The 21,910-nt window shown below is 45.0% G+C and overlaps 1 protein-coding gene across 2 annotated transcripts in view; it reads left to right on the top strand.

Annotated features, from left to right (window-relative positions):
* LOC106577378 (polymerase (RNA) III (DNA directed) polypeptide A) overlaps positions 1–21,910 on the top strand; it is a 111,909-nt gene that overhangs the window by 67,466 nt on the left and 22,533 nt on the right. For both annotated transcript variants that reach the window (XM_045687468.2, XM_045687464.2), the window contains exons 18-21: positions 17,109–17,227; positions 19,877–20,014; positions 20,510–20,680; positions 21,642–21,755. In XM_045687468.2, coding sequence (XP_045543424.1) covers positions 17,109–17,227; positions 19,877–20,014; positions 20,510–20,680; positions 21,642–21,755 — 542 coding nt within the window. The remainder of the gene's footprint in view (positions 1–17,108; positions 17,228–19,876; positions 20,015–20,509; positions 20,681–21,641; positions 21,756–21,910) is intronic.

Below are 21,910 nucleotides of genomic sequence, written 5' to 3'. Positions count from 1 at the left end.
CAACATCTCTCCATCATTATGTCTCTTCTCCCTGCTGTAGACTCTTTCATCAACATCTCTCCATAATTATGTCTCTTCTCCCTGCTGTAGACTCTTTCATCAACATCTCTCCATCATTATGTCTCCCTGCTGTAGACTCTCATCAACATCTCTCCATCATTATGTCTCTTCTCCCTGCTGTAGACTCTCATCAACATCTCTCCATCATCATGTCTCTTCTCCCTGCTGTAGACTCATCAACATCTCTCCATCATTATGTCTCTTCTCCCTGCTGTAGACTCATCAACATCTCTCCATCATTATGTCTCTTCTCCCTGCTGTAGACTCATCAACATCTCTCCATCATTATGTCTCTTCTCCCTGCTGTAGACTCTTTCATCAATATCTCTCCATCGTGATGTCTCTTCTCCCTGCTGTAGACTATCATCATCTCTCCATCATTATGTCTCATCTCCCTGCTGTAGACTCTAATCAACATCTCTCCATCATTGTCTCTTCTCCCTGCTGTAGACTCATCAACATCTCTCCATCATTATGTCTCATCTCCCTGCTGTAGACTCTCATCAACATCTCTCCATCATTATGTCTCTTCTCCCTGCTGTAGACTCTCATCAACATCTCTCCATCATTGTCTCTTCTCCCTGCTGTAGACTCTTTCATCAACATCTCTCCATCATTATGTCTCTTCTCCCTGCTGTAGACTCTCTTCATCTCTCCATCATTATGTCTCTTCTCCCTGCTGTAGACTCATCAACATCTCTCCATCATTATGTCTCTTCTCCCTGCTGTAGACTCTCATCAACATCTCTCCATCATTATGTCTCTTCTCCCTGCTGTAGACTCTCATCAACATCTCTCCATCATTATGTCTCTTCTCCCTGCTGTAGACTCTCATCAACATCTCTCCATCATTATGTCTCTTCTCCCTGCTGTAGACTCTCATCAACATCTCTCCATCATTATGTCTCTTCTCCCTGCTGTAGACTCTCATCAACATCTCTCCATCATTATGTCTCTTCTCCCTGCTGTAGACTCTTTCATCAACATCTCTCCATCATTATGTCTCATCTCCCTGCTGTAGACTCTTTCATCAACATCTCTCCATCATTATGTCTCATCTCCCTGCTGTAGACTCTTTCATCAACATCTCTCCATCATTATGTCTCTTCTCCCTGCTGTAGACTCTCATCAACATCTCTCCATCATTATGTCTCTTCTCCCTGCTGTAGACTCTCATCAACATCTCTCCATCATCATGTCTCTTCTCCCTGCTGTAGACTCTCATCATCTCTCCATCATTATGTCTCTTCTCCCTGCTGTAGACTCTCATCAACATCTCTCCATCATCATGTCTCTTCTCCCTGCTGTAGACTCATCAACATCTCTCCATCATTATGTCTCTTCTCCCTGCTGTAGACTCATCAACATCTCTCCATCATTATGTCTCTTCTCCCAGCTGTAGACTCTCATCAACATCTCTCCATCATCATGTCTCTTCTCCCTGCTGTAGACTCATCAACATCTCTCCATCATTATGTCTCTTCTCCCTGCTGTAGACTCATCAACATCTCTCCATCATTATGTCTCTTCTCCCTGCTGTAGACTCTTTCATCAACATCTCTCCATCATTATGTCTCTTCTCCCTGCTGTAGACTCTCATCAACATCTCTCCATCATTATGTCTCTTCTCCCTGCTGTAGACTCTCATCAACATCTCTCCATCATTATGTCTCTTCTCCCTGCTGTAGACTCTCATCAACATCTCTCCATCATCATGTCTCTTCTCCCTGCTGTAGACTCATCAACATCTCTCCATCATTATGTCTCTTCTCCCTGCTGTAGACTCATCAACATCTCTCCATCATTATGTCTCTTCTCCCTGCTGTAGACTCATCAACATCTCTCCATCATTATGTCTCTTCTCCCTGCTGTAGACTCTTTCATCAATATCTCTCCATCGTGATGTCTCTTCTCCCTGCTGTAGACTATCATCATCTCTCCATCATTATGTCTCATCTCCCTGCTGTAGACTCTAATCAACATCTCTCCATCATTATGTCTCTTCTCCCTGCTGTAGACTCATCAACATCTCTCCATCATTATGTCTCATCTCCCTGCTGTAGACTCTCATCAACATCTCTCCATCATTATGTCTCTTCTCCCTGCTGTAGACTCTCATCAACATCTCTCCATCATTGTCTCTTCTCCCTGCTGTAGACTCTTTCATCAACATCTCTCCATCATTATGTCTCTTCTCCCTGCTGTAGACTCTCTTCATCTCTCCATCATTATGTCTCTTCTCCCTGCTGTAGACTCATCAACATCTCTCCATCATTATGTCTCTTCTCCCTGCTGTAGACTCATCATCTCTCCATCATTATGTCTCTTCTCCCTGCTGTAGACTCTTTCATCAACATCTCTCCATCATTGTCTCTTCTCCCTGCTGTAGACTCTCATCAACATCTCTCCATCATCATGTCTCTTCTCCCTGCTGTAGACTCATCAACATCTCTCCATCATTATGTCTCATCTCCCTGCTGTAGACTCATCAACATCTCTCCATCATTATGTCTCTTCTCCCTGCTGTAGACTCTTTCATCAACATCTCTCCATCATTATGTCTCTTCTCCCTGCTGTAGACTCTTTCATCAACATCTCTCCATCATTGTCTCTTCTCCCTGCTGTAGACTCTCATCAACATCTCTCCATCATTATGTCTCTTCTCCCTGCTGTAGACTCTCATCAACATCTCTCCATCATTATGTCTCTTCTCCCTGCTGTAGACTCTTTCATCAACATCTCTCCATCATTGTCTCTTCTCCCTGCTGTAGACTCTTTCATCAACATCTCTCCATCATTATGTCTCTTCTCCCTGCTGTAGACTCTCATCAACATCTCTCCATCATTATGTCTCTTCTCCCTGCTGTAGACTCTCATCAACATCTCTCCATCATTATGTCTCTTCTCCCTGCTGTAGACTCTCATCAACATCTCTCCATCATCATGTCTCTTCTCCCTGCTGTAGACTCATCAACATCTCTCCATCATTATGTCTCTTCTCCCTGCTGTAGACTCATCAACATCTCTCCATCATTATGTCTCTTCTCCCTGCTGTAGACTCATCAACATCTCTCCATCATTATGTCTCTTCTCCCTGCTGTAGACTCTTTCATCAATATCTCTCCATCGTGATGTCTCTTCTCCCTGCTGTAGACTATCATCATCTCTCCATCATTATGTCTCATCTCCCTGCTGTAGACTCTAATCAACATCTCTCCATCATTATGTCTCTTCTCCCTGCTGTAGACTCATCAACATCTCTCCATCATTATGTCTCATCTCCCTGCTGTAGACTCTCATCAACATCTCTCCATCATTATGTCTCTTCTCCCTGCTGTAGACTCTCATCAACATCTCTCCATCATTGTCTCTTCTCCCTGCTGTAGACTCTTTCATCAACATCTCTCCATCATTATGTCTCTTCTCCCTGCTGTAGACTCTCTTCATCTCTCCATCATTATGTCTCTTCTCCCTGCTGTAGACTCATCAACATCTCTCCATCATTATGTCTCTTCTCCCTGCTGTAGACTCATCATCTCTCCATCATTATGTCTCTTCTCCCTGCTGTAGACTCTTTCATCAACATCTCTCCATCATTGTCTCTTCTCCCTGCTGTAGACTCTCATCAACATCTCTCCATCATTGTCTCTTCTCCCTGCTGTAGACTCTCATCAACATCTCTCCATCATCATGTCTCTTCTCCCTGCTGTAGACTCATCAACATCTCTCCATCATTATGTCTCATCTCCCTGCTGTAGACTCATCAACATCTCTCCATCATTATGTCTCTTCTCCCTGCTGTAGACTCTTTCATCAACATCTCTCCATCATTATGTCTCTTCTCCCTGCTGTAGACTCTTTCATCAACATCTCTCCATCATTGTCTCTTCTCCCTGCTGTAGACTCTCATCAACATCTCTCCATCATTATGTCTCTTCTCCCTGCTGTAGACTCTCATCAACATCTCTCCATCATTATGTCTCATCTCCCTGCTGTAGACTCATCAACATCTCTCCATCATTATGTCTCATCTCCCTGCTGTAGACTCATCAACATCTCTCCATCATTATGTCTCATCTCCCTGCTGTAGACTCTCATCATCTCTCCATCATTGTCTCTTCTCCCTGCTGTAGACTCTCATCAACATCTCTTCATCATTGTCTCTTCTCCCTGCTGTAGACTCATCAACATCTCTCCATCATTATGTCTCTTCTCCCTGCTGTAGACTCTCATCAACATCTCTCCATCTTTATGTCTCTTCTCCCTGCTGTAGACTCTCATCAACATCTCTCCATCATTATGTCTCTTCTCCCTGCTGTAGACTCTCATCATCTCTCCATCATTATGTCTCTTCTCCCTGCTGTAGACTCATCAACATCTCTCCATCATGTCTCTTCTCCCTGCTGTAGACTCTTTCATCAACATCTCTCCATCATTATGTCTCTTCTCCCTGCTGTAGACTCATCAACATCTCTCCATCATTATGTCTCTTCTCCCTGCTGTAGACTCTCATCAACATCTCTCCATCATTGTCTCTTCTCCCTGCTGTAGACTCTCATCAACATCTCTCCATCATTGTCTCTTCTCCCTGCTGTAGACTCATCATCATCTCTCCATCATTATGTCTCTTCTCCCTGCTGTAGACTCATCAACATCTCTCCATCATTATGTCTCTTCTCCCTGCTGTAGACTCTCATCATCTCTCCATCATTATGTCTCTTCTCCCTGCTGTAGACTCTCATCATCTCTCCATCATTATGTCTCTTCTCCCTGCTGTAGACTCATCAACAGCTCTCCATCATTATGTCTCTTCTCCCTGCTGTAGACTCTTTCATCAACATCTCTCCATCATTATGTCTCTTCTCCCTGCTGTAGACTCTCATCAACATCTCTCCATCATTATGTCTCTTCTCCCTGCAGTAGACTCTTTCATCAACATCTCTCCATCATTATGTCTCTTCTCCCTGCTGTAGACTCTTTCATCAACATCTCTCCATCATTATGTCTCTTCTCCCTGCTGTAGACTCATCATCTCTCCATCATTATGTCTCTTCTCCCTGCTGTAGACTCTTTCATCAACATCTCTCCATCATTGTCTCTTCTCCCTGCTGTAGACTCTCAACATCTCTCCATCATTATGTCTCTTCTCCCTGCTGTAGACTCATCAACATCTCTCCATCATTATGTCTCTTCTCCCTGCTGTAGACTCTCATCAACATCTCTCCATCATTATGTCTCTTCTCCCTGCTGTAGACTCTCATCAACATCTCTCCATCATTATGTCTCTTCTCCCTGCTGTAGACTCTCATCAACATCTCTCCATCATTATGTCTCTTCTCCCTGCTGTAGACTCTCATCAACATCTCTCCATCATTATGTCTCTTCTCCCTGCTGTAGACTCTCATCAACATCTCTCCATCATTATGTCTCTTCTCCCTGCTGTAGACTCTTTCATCAACATCTCTCCATAATTATGTCTCTTCTCCCTGCTGTAGACTCATCATCTCTCCATCATTGTCTCTTCTCCCTGCTGTAGACTCTCATCAACATCTCTCCATCATTGTCTCTTCTCCCTGCTGTAGACTCATCAACATCTCTCCATCATTATGTCTCTTCTCCCTGCTGTAGACTCATCAACATCTCTCCATCATTGTCTCTTCTCCCTGCTGTAGACTCATCAACATCTCTCCATCATTGTCTCTTCTCCCTGCTGTAGACTCTCATCAACATCTCTCCATGTCTCATCTCCCTGCTGTAGACTCTCATCAACATCTCTCCATCATTATGTCTCATCTCCCTGCTGTAGACTCTCATCATCTCTCCATCATTGTCTCTTCTCCTTGCTGTAGACTCTCATCAACATCTCTCCATCATTATGTCTCTTCTCCCTGCTGTAGACTCTCATCAACATCTCTCCATCATTATGTCTCTTCTCCCTGCTGTAGACTCTCATCATCTCTCCATCATTATGTCTATTCTCCCTGCTGTAGACTCTCATCAACATCTCTCCATCATTATGTCTCTTCTCCCTGCTGTAGACTCTCATCAACATCTCTCCATCATTATGTCTCTTCTCCCTGCTGTAGACTCATCAACATCTCTCCATCATTATGTCTCTTCTCCCTGCTGTAGACTCATCAACATCTCTCCATCATTATGTCTCTTCTCCCTGCTGTAGACTCTCATCAACATCTCTCCATCATTATGTCTCTTCTCCCTGCTGTAGACTCTCATCAACATCTCTCCATCATTATGTCTCTTCTCCCGGCTGTAGACTCATCAACATCTCTCCATCATTATGTCTCTTCTCCCTGCTGTAGACTCATCAACATCTCTCCATCATTATGTATCTTCTCCCTTCTGTACACTCATCATCTCTCCATCATTGTCTCTTCTCCCTGCTGTAGACTCATCAACATCTCTCCATCATTATGTCTCTTCTCCCTGCTGTAGACTCTCATCAACATCTCTCCATCATTATGTCTCATCTCCCTGCTGTAGACTCTTTCATCAACATCTCTCCATCATTATGTCTCATCTCCCTGCTGTAGACTCTTTCATCAACATCTCTCCATCATTGTCTCTTCTCCCTGCTGTAGACTCTCATCAACATCTCTCCATCATTATGTCTCATCTCCCTGCTGTAGACTCATCATCTCTCCATCATTGTCTCTTCTCCCTGCTGTAGACTCTCATCAACATCTCTCCATCATTGTCTCTTCTCCCTGCTGTAGACTCATCAACATCTCTCCATCATTGTGTCTCTTCTCCCTGCTGTAGACTCTCATCAACATCTCTCCATGTCTCATCTCCCTGCTGTAGACTCTCATCAACATCTCTCCATCATTATGTCTCATCTCCCTGCTGTAGACTCTCATCATCTCTCCATCATTGTCTCTTCTCCTTGCTGTAGACTCTCATCAACATCTCTCCATCATTATGTCTCTTCTCCCTGCTGTAGAGTCTCATCAACATCTCTCCATCATTATGTCTCTTCTCCCTGCTGTAGACTCTTTCATCAACATCTCTCCATCATTATCTCTCTTCTCCCTGCTGTAGACTCTCATCATCTCTCCATCATGATGTCTCTTCTCCCTGCTGTAGACTCATCAACATCTCTCCATCATTATGTCTCTTCTCCCTGCTGTAGACTCATCATCTCTCCATCATTATGTCTCTTCTCCCTGCTGTAGACTCTCATCAACATCTCTCCATCATTATGTCTCTTCTCCCTGCTGTAGACTCATCAACATCTCTCCATCATTATGTCTCATCTCCCTGCTGTAGACTCTCATCATCTCTCCATCATTGTCTCTTCTCCCTGCTGTAGACTCTCAACATCTCTCCATCATTATGTCTCTTCTCCCTGCTGTAGACTCTTTCATCAACATCTCTCCATCATTATCTCTCTTCTCCCTGCTGTAGACTCTCATCATCTCTCCATCATTATGTCTCTTCTCCCTGCTGTAGACTCATCAACATCTCTCCATCATTATGTCTCTTCTCCCTGCTGTAGACTCATCATCTCTCCATCATTATGTCTCTTCTCCCTGCTGTAGACTCTCATCAACATCTCTCCATCATTATGTCTCATCTCCCTGCTGTAGACTCTCATCATCTCTCCATCATTGTCTCTTCTCCCTGCTGTAGACTCTCATCATCTCTCCATCATTATGTCTCTTCTCCCTGCTGTAGACTCATCATCTCTCCATCATTATGTCTCTTCTCCCTGCTGTAGACTCATCAACATCTCTCCATCATTATGTCTCTTCTCCCTGCTGTAGACTCATCAACATCTCTCCATCATTATGTCTCATCTCCCTGCTGTAGACTCTCATCATCTCTCCATCATTGTCTCTTCTCCCTGCTGTAGACTCTCATCATCTCTCCATCATTGTCTCTTCTCCCTGCTGTAGACTCTCATCATCTCTCCATCATTATGTCTCTTCTCCCTGCTGTAGACTCATCAACATGTCTCCATCATTATGTCTCTTCTCCCTGCTGTAGACTCTCATCAACATCTCTCCATCATTATGTCTCTTCTCCCTGCTGTAGACTCTCATCAACATCTCTCCATCATTATGTCTCTTCTCCCGGCTGTAGACTCATCAACATCTCTCCATCATTATGTCTCTTCTCCCTGCTGTAGACTCATCAACATCTCTCCATCATTATGTATCTTCTCCCTTCTGTAGACTCATCATCTCTCCATCATTGTCTCTTCTCCCTGCTGTAGACTCATCAACATCTCTCCATCATTGTCTCTTCTCCCTGCTGTAGACTCTCATCAACATCTCTCCATCATTATGTCTCATCTCCCTGCTGTAGACTCATCATCTCTCCATCATTGTCTCTTCTCCCTGCTGTAGACTCTCATCAACATCTCTCCATCATTGTCTCTTCTCCCTGCTGTAGACTCATCAACATCTCTCCATCATTGTCTCTTCTCCCTGCTGTAGACTCATCAACATCTCTCCATCATTGTGTCTCTTCTCCCTGCTGTAGACTCTCATCAACATCTCTCCATGTCTCATCTCCCTGCTGTAGACTCTCATCAACATCTCTCCATCATTATGTCTCATCTCCCTGCTGTAGACTCTCATCATCTCTCCATCATTGTCTCTTCTCCTTGCTGTAGACTCTCATCAACATCTCTCCATCATTATGTGTGTTCTCCCTGCTGTAGAGTCTCATCAACATCTCTCCATCATTATGTCTCTTCTCCCTGCTGTAGACTCTTTCATCAACATCTCTCCATCATTATCTCTCTTCTCCCTGCTGTAGACTCTCATCATCTCTCCATCATGATGTCTCTTCTCCCTGCTGTAGACTCATCAACATCTCTCCATCATTATGTCTCTTCTCCCTGCTGTAGACTCATCATCTCTCCATCATTATGTCTCTTCTCCCTGCTGTAGACTCATCATCTCTCCATCATTATGTCTCTTCTCCCTGCTGTAGACTCTTTCATCAACATCTCTCCATCATTGTCTCTTCTCCCTGCTGTAGACTCTCATCAACATCTCTCCATCATTGTCTCTTCTCCCTGCTGTAGACTCTCATCAACATCTCTCCATCATTATGTCTCATCTCCCTGCTGTAGACTCATCAACATCTCTCCATCATTATGTCTCTTCTCCCTGCTGTAGACTCTTTCATCAACATCTCTCCATCATTATGTCTCTTCTCCCTGCTGTAGACTCTTTCATCAACATCTCTCCATCATTGTCTCTTCTCCCTGCTGTAGACTCTCATCAACATCTCTCCATCATTATGTCTCTTCTCCCTGCTGTAGACTCTCATCAACATCTCTCCATCATCATGTCTCTTCTCCCTGCTGTAGACTCATCAACATCTCTCCATCATTATGTCTCATCTCCCTGCTGTAGACTCATCAACATCTCTCCATCATTATGTCTCATCTCCCTGCTGTAGACTCTCATCATCTCTCCATCATTGTCTCTTCTCCCTGCTGTAGACTCTCATCAACATCTCTTCATCATTGTCTCTTCTCCCTGCTGTAGACTCATCAACATCTCTCCATCATTATGTCTCTTCTCCCTGCTGTAGACTCTCATCAACATCTCTCCATCTTTATGTCTCTTCTCCCTGCTGTAGACTCTCATCAACATCTCTCCATCATTATGTCTCTTCTCCCTGCTGTAGACTCTCATCATCTCTCCATCATTGTCTCTTCTCCCTGCTGTAGACTCATCAACATCTCTCCATCATGTCTCTTCTCCCTGCTGTAGACTCTTTCATCAACATCTCTCCATCATTATGTCTCTTCTCCCTGCTGTAGACTCATCAACATCTCTCCATCATTATGTCTCTTCTCCCTGCTGTAGACTCTCATCAACATCTCTCCATCATTGTCTCTTCTCCCTGCTGTAGACTCTCATCAACATCTCTCCATCATTATGTCTCTTCTCCCTGCTGTAGACTCATCATCATCTCTCCATCATTATGTCTCTTCTCCCTGCTGTAGACTCATCAACATCTCTCCATCATTATGTCTCTTCTCCCTGCTGTAGACTCTCATCATCTCTCCATCATTATGTCTCTTCTCCCTGCTGTAGACTCTCATCATCTCTCCATCATTATGTCTCTTCTCCCTGCTGTAGACTCATCAACAGCTCTCCATCATTATGTCTCTTCTCCCTGCTGTAGACTCTTTCATCAACATCTCTCCATCATTATGTCTCTTCTCCCTGCTGTAGACTCTCATCAACATCTCTCCATCATTATGTCTCTTCTCCCTGCAGTAGACTCTTTCATCAACATCTCTCCATCATTATGTCTCTTCTCCCTGCTGTAGACTCTTTCATCAACATCTCTCCATCATTATGTCTCTTCTCCCTGCTGTAGACTCATCATCTCTCCATCATTATGTCTCTTCTCCCTGCTGTAGACTCTTTCATCAACATCTCTCCATCATTGTCTCTTCTCCCTGCTGTAGACTCTCAACATCTCTCCATCATTATGTCTCTTCTCCCTGCTGTAGACTCATCAACATATCTCCATCATTATGTCTCTTCTCCCTGCTGTAGACTCTCATCAACATCTCTCCATCATTATGTCTCTTCTCCCTGCTGTAGACTCTCATCAACATCTCTCCATCATTATGTCTCTTCTCCCTGCTGTAGACTCTCATCAACATCTCTCCATCATTATGTCTCTTCTCCCTGCTGTAGACTCTCATCAACATCTCTCCATCATTATGTCTCTTCTCCCTGCTGTAGACTCTCATCAACATCTCTCCATCATTATGTCTCTTCTCCCTGCTGTAGACTCTTTCATCAACATCTCTCCATAATTATGTCTCTTCTCCCTGCTGTAGACTCATCATCTCTCCATCATTGTCTCTTCTCCCTGCTGTAGACTCTCATCAACATCTCTCCATCATTGTCTCTTCTCCCTGCTGTAGACTCATCAACATCTCTCCATCATTATGTCTCTTCTCCCTGCTGTAGACTCATCAACATCTCTCCATCATTGTCTCTTCTCCCTGCTGTAGACTCATCAACATCTCTCCATCATTGTGTCTCTTCTCCCTGCTGTAGACTCTCATCAACATCTCTCCATGTCTCATCTCCCTGCTGTAGACTCTCATCAACATCTCTCCATCATTATGTCTCATCTCCCTGCTGTAGACTCTCATCATCTCTCCATCATTGTCTCTTCTCCTTGCTGTAGACTCTCATCAACATCTCTCCATCATTATGTCTCTTCTCCCTGCTGTAGACTCTCATCAACATCTCTCCATCATTATGTCTCTTCTCCCTGCTGTAGACTCTCATCAACATCTCTCCATCATTATGTCTCTTCTCCCTGCTGTAGACTCTCATCAACATCTCTCCATCATTATGTCTCTTCTCCCTGCTGTAGACTCATCAACATCTCTCCATCATTATGTCTCTTCTCCCTGCTGTAGACTCATCAACATCTCTCCATCATTATGTCTCTTCTCCCTGCTGTAGACTCTCATCAACATCTCTCCATCATTATGTCTCTTCTCCCTGCTGTAGACTCTCATCAACATCTCTCCATCATTATGTCTCTTCTCCCGGCTGTAGACTCATCAACATCTCTCCATCATTATGTCTCTTCTCCCTGCTGTAGACTCATCAACATCTCTCCATCATTATGTATCTTCTCCCTTCTGTACACTCATCATCTCTCCATCATTGTCTCTTCTCCCTGCTGTAGACTCATCAACATCTCTCCATCATTATGTCTCTTCTCCCTGCTGTAGACTCTCATCAACATCTCTCCATCATTATGTCTCATCTCCCTGCTGTAGACTCATCATCTCTCCATCATTGTCTCTTCTCCCTGCTGTAGACTCTCATCAACATCTCTCCATCATTATGTCTCTTCTCCCTGCTGTAGACTCTCATCAACATCTCTCCATCATTATGTCTCTTCTCCTTGCTGTAGACTCTCATCAACATCTCTCCATCATTATGTCTCTTCTCCCTGCTGTAGAGTCTCATCAACATCTCTCCATCATTATGTCTCTTCTCCCTGCTGTAGACTCTTTCATCAACATCTCTCCATCATTATCTCTCTTCTCCCTGCTGTAGACTCATCATCTCTCCATCATTATGTCTCTTCTCCCTGCTGTAGACTCATCAACATCTCTCCATCATTATGTCTCTTCTCCCTGCTGTAGACTCATCATCTCTCCATCATTATGTCTCTTCTCCCTGCTGTAGACTCTCATCAACATCTCTCCATCATTATGTCTCATCTCCCTGCTGTAGACTCTCATCATCTCTCCATCATTGTCTCTTCTCCCTGCTGTAGACTCTCATCATCTCTCCATCATTATGTCTCTTCTCCCTGCTGTAGACTCATCATCTCTCCATCATTATGTCTCTTCTCCCTGCTGTAGACTCATCAACATCTCTCCATCATTATGTCTCTTCTCCCTGCTGTAGACTCATCAACATCTCTCCATCATTATGTCTCATCTCCCTGCTGTAGACTCTCATCATCTCTCCATCATTGTCTCTTCTCCCTGCTGTAGACTCTCATCATCTCTCCATCATTGTCTCTTCTCCCTGCTGTAGACTCTCATCATCTCTCCATCATTATGTCTCTTCTCCCTGCTGTAGACTCATCAACATGTCTCCATCATTATGTCTCTTCTCCCTGCTGTAGACTCTCATCAACATCTCTCCATCATTATGTCTCTTCTCCCTGCTGTAGACTCTCATCAACATCTCAACATCATTATGTCTCTTCTCCCGGCTGTAGACTCATCAACATCTCTCCATCATTATGTCTCTTCTCCCTGCTGTAGACTCATCAACATCTCTCCATCATTATGTATCTTCTCCCTTCTGTAGACTCATCATCTCTCCATCATTGTCTCTTCTCCCTGCTGTAGACTCATCAACATCTCTCCATCATTGTCTCTTCTCCCTGCTGTAGACTCTCATCAACATCTCTCCATCATTATGTCTCATCTCCCTGCTGTAGACTCATCATCTCTCCATCATTGTCTCTTCTCCCTGCTGTAGACTCTCATCAACATCTCTCCATCATTGTCTCTTCTCCCTGCTGTAGACTCATCAACATCTCTCCATCATTGTCTCTTCTCCCTGCTGTAGACTCATCAACATCTCTCCATCATTGTGTCTCTTCTCCCTGCTGTAGACTCTCATCAACATCTCTCCATGTCTCATCTCCCTGCTGTAGACTCTCATCAACATCTCTCCATCATTATGTCTCATCTCCCTGCTGTAGACTCTCATCATCTCTCCATCATTGTCTCTTCTCCTTGCTGTAGACTCTCATCAACATCTCTCCATCATTATGTCTCTTCTCCCTGCTGTAGAGTCTCATCAACATCTCTCCATCATTATGTCTCTTCTCCCTGCTGTAGACTCTTTCATCAACATCTCTCCATCATTATCTCTCTTCTCCCTGCTGTAGACTCTCATCATCTCTCCATCATGATGTCTCTTCTCCCTGCTGTAGACTCATCAACATCTCTCCATCATTATGTCTCTTCTCCCTGCTGTAGACTCATCATCTCTCCATCATTATGTCTCTTCTCCCTGCTGTAGACTCTCATCAACATCTCTCCATCATTATGTCTCTTCTCCCTGCTGTAGACTCATCAACATCTCTCCATCATTATGTCTCATCTCCCTGCTGTAGACTCTCATCATCTCTCCATCATTGTCTCTTCTCCCTGCTGTAGACTCTCAACATCTCTCCATCATTATGTCTCTTCTCCCTGCTGTAGACTCTTTCATCAACATCTCTCCATCATTATCTCTCTTCTCCCTGCTGTAGACTCTCATCATCTCTCCATCATTATGTCTCTTCTCCCTGCTGTAGACTCATCAACATCTCTCCATCATTATGTCTCTTCTCCCTGCTGTAGACTCATCATCTCTCCATCATTATGTCTCTTCTCCCTGCTGTAGACTCTCATCAACATCTCTCCATCATTATGTCTCATCTCCCTGCTGTAGACTCTCATCATCTCTCCATCATTGTCTCTTCTCCCTGCTGTAGACTCTCATCATCTCTCCATCATTATGTCTCTTCTCCCTGCTGTAGACTCATCATCTCTCCATCATTATGTCTCTTCTCCCTGCTGTAGACTCATCAACATCTCTCCATCATTATGTCTCTTCTCCCTGCTGTAGACTCATCAACATCTCTCCATCATTATGTCTCATCTCCCTGCTGTAGACTCTCATCATCTCTCCATCATTGTCTCTTCTCCCTGCTGTAGACTCTCATCATCTCTCCATCATTGTCTCTTCTCCCTGCTGTAGACTCTCATCATCTCTCCATCATTATGTCTCTTCTCCCTGCTGTAGACTCATCAACATGTCTCCATCATTATGTCTCTTCTCCCTGCTGTAGACTCTCATCAACATCTCTCCATCATTATGTCTCTTCTCCCTGCTGTAGACTCTCATCAACATCTCTCCATCATTATGTCTCTTCTCCCGGCTGTAGACTCATCAACATCTCTCCATCATTATGTCTCTTCTCCCTGCTGTAGACTCATCAACATCTCTCCATCATTATGTATCTTCTCCCTTCTGTAGACTCATCATCTCTCCATCATTGTCTCTTCTCCCTGCTGTAGACTCATCAACATCTCTCCATCATTGTCTCTTCTCCCTGCTGTAGACTCTCATCAACATCTCTCCATCATTATGTCTCATCTCCCTGCTGTAGACTCATCATCTCTCCATCATTGTCTCTTCTCCCTGCTGTAGACTCTCATCAACATCTCTCCATCATTGTCTCTTCTCCCTGCTGTAGACTCATCAACATCTCTCCATCATTGTCTCTTCTCCCTGCTGTAGACTCATCAACATCTCTCCATCATTGTGTCTCTTCTCCCTGCTGTAGACTCTCATCAACATCTCTCCATGTCTCATCTCCCTGCTGTAGACTCTCATCAACATCTCTCCATCATTATGTCTCATCTCCCTGCTGTAGACTCTCATCATCTCTCCATCATTGTCTCTTCTCCTTGCTGTAGACTCTCATCAACATCTCTCCATCATTATGTGTGTTCTCCCTGCTGTAGAGTCTCATCAACATCTCTCCATCATTATGTCTCTTCTCCCTGCTGTAGACTCTTTCATCAACATCTCTCCATCATTATCTCTCTTCTCCCTGCTGTAGACTCTCATCATCTCTCCATCATGATGTCTCTTCTCCCTGCTGTAGACTCATCAACATCTCTCCATCATTATGTCTCTTCTCCCTGCTGTAGACTCATCATCTCTCCATCATTATGTCTCTTCTCCCTGCTGTAGACTCTCATCAACATCTCTCCATCATTATGTCTCATCTCCCTGCTGTAGACTCTCATCATCTCTCCATCATTGTCTCTTCTCCCTGCTGTAGACTCTCATCATCTCTCCATCATTATGTCTCTTCTCCCTGCTGTAGACTCATCATCTCTCCATCATTATGTCTCTTCTCCCTGCTGTAGACTCATCAACATCTCTCCATCATTATGTCTCTTCTCCCTGCTGTAGACTCATCAACATCTCTCCATCATTATGTCTCATCTCCCTGCTGTAGACTCTCATCATCTCTCCATCATTGTCTCTTCTCCCTGCTGTAGACTCTCATCATCTCTCCATCATTGTCTCTTCTCCCTGCTGTAGACTCTCATCATCTCTCCATCATTATGTCTCTTCTCCCTGCTGTAGACTCATCAACATGTCTCCATCATTATGTCTCTTCTCCCTGCTGTAGACTCATCAACATCTCTCCATCATTATGTCTCTTCTCCCTGCTGTAGACTCTTTCATCAACATCTCTCCATCATTATGTCTCTTCTCCCTGCTGTAGACTCTCATCAACATCTCTCCATCATTATGTCTCTTCTCCCTGCTGTAGACTCATCATCATCTCTCCATCATTATGTCTCTTCTCCCTGCTGTAGACTCTTTCATCAACATCTCTCCATCATTATGTCTCTTCTCCCTGCTGTAGACTCTCATCATCTCTCCATCATTGTCTCATCTCCCTGCTGTAGACTCTTTCATCAACATCTCTCCATCATTATGTCTCTTCTCCCTGCTGTAGACTCCTCAACATCTCTCCATCATTGTCTCTTCTCCCTGCTGTAGACTCATCAACATCTCTCCATCATTATGTCTCTTCTCCCTGCTGTAGACTCATCAACATCTCTCCATCATTATGTCTCTTCTCCCTGCTGTAGACTCTCATCAACATCTCTCCATCATTATGTCTCTTCTCCCTGCTGTAGACTCTCATCAACATCTCTCCATCATTATGTCTCATCTCCCTGCTGTAGACTCTCATCATCTCTCCATCATTATGTCTCTTCTCCCTGCTACATTTCTCATGTATTCATTGATTATGGGCAGTGCATGTATATGGTCCAACTCAATGGTGTGTTGTGGTTAGAGGTCTTGAGAGTGTGATCCCCAGCCGAGTCATACCATAGAAAAATGAGACCTGGTGCATCTCTGCTTGTCACTCTGCATTAAGGAGATAGATTGGGGGTAAGGCCCAATCTAGGAGTTAGACTAGTGTCCTGTCCAGGGGGTGTACTGAGGAGTTAAACCAGTGTCCTGTCCAGGGGGTGTACTGAGGAGTTAGACCAGTGTCCTGTCCAGGGGGTGTACTGAGGAGTTAGACCAGTGTCCTGTCCAGGGGGTGTACTGAGGAGTTAGACCAGTGTCCTGTCCAGGGGGTGTACTGAGGAGTTAGACCAGTGTCCTGTCCAGGGGGTGTACTGAGGAGATAGACCTGTGTCCTGTCCAGGGGGTGTACTGAGGAGATAGACCTGTGTCCTGTCCAGGGGGTGTACTGAGGAGATAGACCAGTGTCCTGTCCAGGGGGTGTACTGGTACATCACGCTACAGAAACAGGAGATCCTAGTCCTATGAGCCGTTCTGGCTGCTTGCTTTCTTTTACCTGTATATGGTAGAATGCTTAGGATTTTTTAGTTTTGTTTGTTTAAGGTGATGATTCAGTAATGCTAATGGTCGTATTTCTTCATCCCTTTCATTCTCCCCTCCTAGGATCCTTCATCAACATCTCCCAGATGATTGCCTGTGTGGGCCAGCAGGCTATAAGCGGCTCTCGAGTGCCCGACGGCTTTGAGAACCGCTCGCTGCCACACTTTGAGAAGCACTCTAAAGTAAGATTCTCTAAGAACCTCTTAAGGCCTTTATTAACCAGCTGAAATCACCATTATATCTGTCCAGAGTCTCAGAGCATGGGTTCATTCATTCATAACATATTAGGGCGGGCTATCTCCCAAATGACACCCTATTTCATAGTGCACTCCTTTTTACCAGGGCACTGATAGGGTTCTGGTCAAAAGTAATGCATTATATAGGGAATAGGGGGACATTTGGGACACAGCTGAGGACCTGAAGCCGCTCCTGGAGGACAATGGAAGTAGATATAATTACTCAGAACAAAAATATAATCCAGAGCATCCCAAACATGCTCAATGGGTGGTGACATGTCTGGTGAGTATGCAGGCCATGGAAGAACTGGGACATTTTCAACTTCCAGGAATTGTGTACAGATCCTTGCGACATGGGGCCGTGCATTATCATGCTGAAACATGAGGTGATGGCGGTGGCTGAATGGCACAACAATGGGCCTCAGGATCTCATCACGGTATCTCTGTGCATTCAAACTGCCATCGATAAAATGCAATTTGCATAATCCCATCTCATCACCGTGGGGCACTCTGTTCACAACATTGACATCAGCAAACCGCTCGCCCACACAACGCCGTACACGCTGTCTGCCATCTGACCGGGACAGTTGAAACCGGAGTTCGTCCGTGATGAGCACACTTCTCCAGGGTGCCAGTGGCCGTCGATGTGAGCATTGGCCCACTCAAGTCGATTTATGATGTCGAACTGCAGTCAGGTCAAGACCCTGGTGAGGACGACGAGCATGCAGATGAGCTTCCCTGAGACGGTTTCTGACAGTTTGTGCAGATAAGGAAAAATAAATGTGTATTTCATTTAACTGTTGAACGCGAGGAAGGAATGAAGCAACAATAGAGAAGGAAAGAGGAGGTAGACTAATAACATCAGGGGAGGTATTATGAAAGGTATACATGTATCAGCCTACTAATTATACACATAGGTCCTATTATATTTCAACCTCTAGCTTATACTTGTAACTTTATAGACTGCATGTGCAGCACCAGAATCACATGTTCTCTCCTGTCTTTATCATGGTTTGAACAATGTACATATATTATACAGTAGGCTACATTAATACCTTTCACACTCAAAAGATTAGCCTACTGGAACTAGTTTCATTTATTTACCCATGAGAACATATAGCTAGCTATATCTACGGGCTTTAATGTGTTTCTGTCATGTGGAATGTGCAGTAGCCTCTATCATATACAGTTCATTCTGAAAGGATTCACACCCCTTGACTTTTTCCACATTTTGTTACGTTAGTCTTATTCTAAACATTTATGAAATAATTTTTCCCCTTCATCAATCTACACACAATACCCCATAATGACCAAGCGAAAACAGGTTTTTAGAAATGTTTGCAAATTTATAAAAATAAACAGAAATACCTTATTTACATAAGTATTCAGACCCTTTGCTATGAGACTTGAAATTGAGCTCAGGTGCATCCTGTTTCCATTGATCATCCTTGACGTTTCTACAACTTGATTGGAGTCCACCTGTGGTAAATTCTAATGATTGTTCATGATTTGGAAAGGCACGTACCTGTCTATATAAGGTCCCACAGTTGACAGTGCATGTCAGAGCAAAAACCAAGCCATGAGGTCGAAGGAATTGTCCGTAGAGCTCCGAGACAGGATTGTGTCGTGGCACAGATCTGGGGAAGAGTACCAAAAAATGTTTGCAGTTTTGAAGGTCCTCAACAACACAGTGGCCACCATCATTCTTAAATGGAAGAAGTTTGGAACCACCAAGACTCTTCCTAGAGATGGCTGCCCGGGCAAACTGAGCAATCGGGGGAGTAGGGCCTTGGTCAGGGAGGTGACCAAGAACCCGATGGTTACTCTGACAGAGTGCCAGAGTTCCTCTGTAGAGATGGGAGTACCTTCCAGAAGGACAACCATCTCTGCAGCACTCGACCAAATCAGGCCTTTATGGTAGAGTGGCCAGACAGAAGCCACTCCTCAGTAAAAGGCACATGACAGCCCGTTTGAAGTTTGCCAAAAGGCACCTAAAGGACTCAGACCATGAGAAACAAGACTCTCTGGCCTGACGAAACCAAGATTGAACTATTTTTCCCTGAATGCCAAGCGTTACATCTAGAAGAAACCTGGCATCATCCCTACGGTGAAGCATGGTGGTGGCAGCAACATGCTGTGGGGATATTATTCAGCGGCAGGGACTGGGAGACTAGTCAGGATGCGGAGGATTGAGAAACACACAGCCTGATGCAAAAACGATCTCTAGCTTAAACAGACGGATTTTGATGGGGATTTATGTTAATTAGATTTCCGCGAACCTGCAGAAATTGTAGGCTAAGGGTTGAAAAACGTTCAAACGTTCATAGATGTTGTTTACTGCTAGGAAGGAGAAACATCTCCAGCTGGCTCAGTCAGAGCCCTGTTTTCATTGTTTTTGCTCTAACGGGATGAATCCCGAAATGTCAACCCTTTTCCCTCCTTAGTGCACTACTTCTGACCAAGGCGCTGTGTGGCCCTGGTCAGAAGTAATGCACTCTACAGTAATAGTGAATAGGGTGCCATTTGGGACTTGTCCGGGGCCTATTATAATGATGTAACACCTTTCTCTCTATCTCTCTGTGTGTGGTGTCACAGCTTCCTGCGGCTAAAGGCTTTGTGGCTGACAGCTTTTATTCAGGCCTGACGCCCACGGAATTCTTTTTCCACACTATGGCTGGTCGAGAGGGCTTGGTGGACACCGCTGTTAAAACAGCAGAGACCGGATACATGCAGGTAACACACACACACACTGGGCTGCTGTCTGCTGCACCGTACCCAACACCCTCTGCTCTCTGCTTGTATTAAAGAAAAGAGGAACAACGTGTGCTCCCTACAAATCTAAATCTGATCAGGCTCCCTCTTGAGTAGCGATCAGGGTTATCTCCTAGGGCATGGACTATTCAACTCTGACCCTATGAGGTCTGGAGCCTGCTGGTTTTCTGTTCTGCCTGGTCATTAATATCACCCACCTGGTGTCCCAGGTCTAAGTCAGGCCCTGACTAGAGGGGAACAATGAAAACATGCAGTGGAGCTGGCCTGGCGGTCCAGAGTTGAGGGTCAGATCAGAACAACTCACCATCTGACTAATGGCACATAGCAGAGGAACGGTGTTGAGTGGTCAGTCACACACACACACGGTTACACAACAAGCAGGATTAAATAGGCCTATCTGTTGTTGATTCATCCTCTGATCTGTTCTTCTGTGGTGGATGTGTTGTGTGTCAACAGAGACGTCTGGTGAAGTCGTTGGAGGACCTGTGTTCCCAGTATGATCTGACGGTACGGAGCTCCACTGGTGACATCATCCAGTTTGTCTATGGAGGGGACGGCCTGGACCCGGCCGCCATGGAGGGGAAAGATGAACCGCTGGAGTTCAACAGAGTTCTGGACAACATCCGGGTGAGTCACACATGTACGACAAGACTTAATCTCACACACAGAGAGAGACACACGCAGACGCTCACACACCCATTATTCTCTTAGACCTCACCTGTCGTCAGTCTGGCAACAATAACATAAACAAGCCTGCATTTAAAAGTGCCAGACTTCACAATGTGCAGACGGTGAAATGAGGTTTTACCCAGCGTGCATGTTGTCATCTCTATGTATGTGTTGGTGATGCAGGTCAGCTGTTTGTTCACCCGCCCACAGTTACTAATAACACATCCACACTCTGCACTCCTCCCTCTATCCCTCCATGACTCCTCTTCCCTCTATCCCTCCTCTCCATCCCTCTCCCTCTATACCTCCATCCCTCTCCCTCTATCCCTCCATGACTCCTCTTCCCTCCATCCCTCTCCCTCTATCCCTCCTCTCCATCCCTCTATCCCTCCCCTCTATCCCTCCTCTCCATCCCTCTATCCCTCCTCTCCATCCCTCTATCCCTCCTCTCCATCCCTCTATCCCTCCTCTCCATCCCTCTATCCCTCCTCTCCATCCCTCTACCCCTCCTCTCATCCCTCTATCCCTCCTCTCCATCCCTCTATCCCTCCATCCCTCTACCCCTCCTCTCATCCCTCTATCCCTCTCCATCCCTCTATCCCTCCTCTCCATCCCTCTATCCCTCCTCTCCATCCCTCTATCCCTCCTCTCCATCCCTCTATCCCTCCTCTCCATCCCTCTACCCCTCCTCTCATCCCTCTATCCCTCCTCTCCATCCCTCTATCCCTCCATCCCTCTACCCCTCCTCTCATCCCTCTATCCCTCCTCTCCATCCCTCTATCCCTCCTCTCCATCCCTCTATCCCTCCTCCCTCTATCCCTCCTCCCTCTATCCCTCCTCCCTCTATCCCTCCTCCCTCTATCCCTCCTCCCTCCATTCCTCTGCCCCTCTATCCCTCCTCCATCCTTCCATCCCCCAGTCGGTCCATACGTGTTCAGAGCAGCCAGCCCTTAGTAAGAATGAGTTGGTCCTGACAGCAGAGTCCATCATGAAGAGGAGTGACTTCAAGTGCTGCCGAGACAGCTTCCTCGAGGTAAATAACTATCACTTGTCCACTTGACTGCTTCTATGTCTGCGTTCAAAATGGCACCCTATTCCCTACATAGTGCACTTTAACCAGAGCCCTGGTCTAAAGTAGTGCACTGCATACCATAGAGAATAGGGAGCCATTTGGGACCAGACTATATT

Source organism: Salmo salar, chromosome 01 (assembly GCF_965601325.2).
Source record: "Salmo salar chromosome 01, fSalSal1, whole genome shotgun sequence".
NCBI lineage: Eukaryota > Metazoa > Chordata > Actinopteri > Salmoniformes > Salmonidae > Salmo > Salmo salar.
This window is presented reverse-complemented; position numbering and strand designations above follow the sequence as displayed.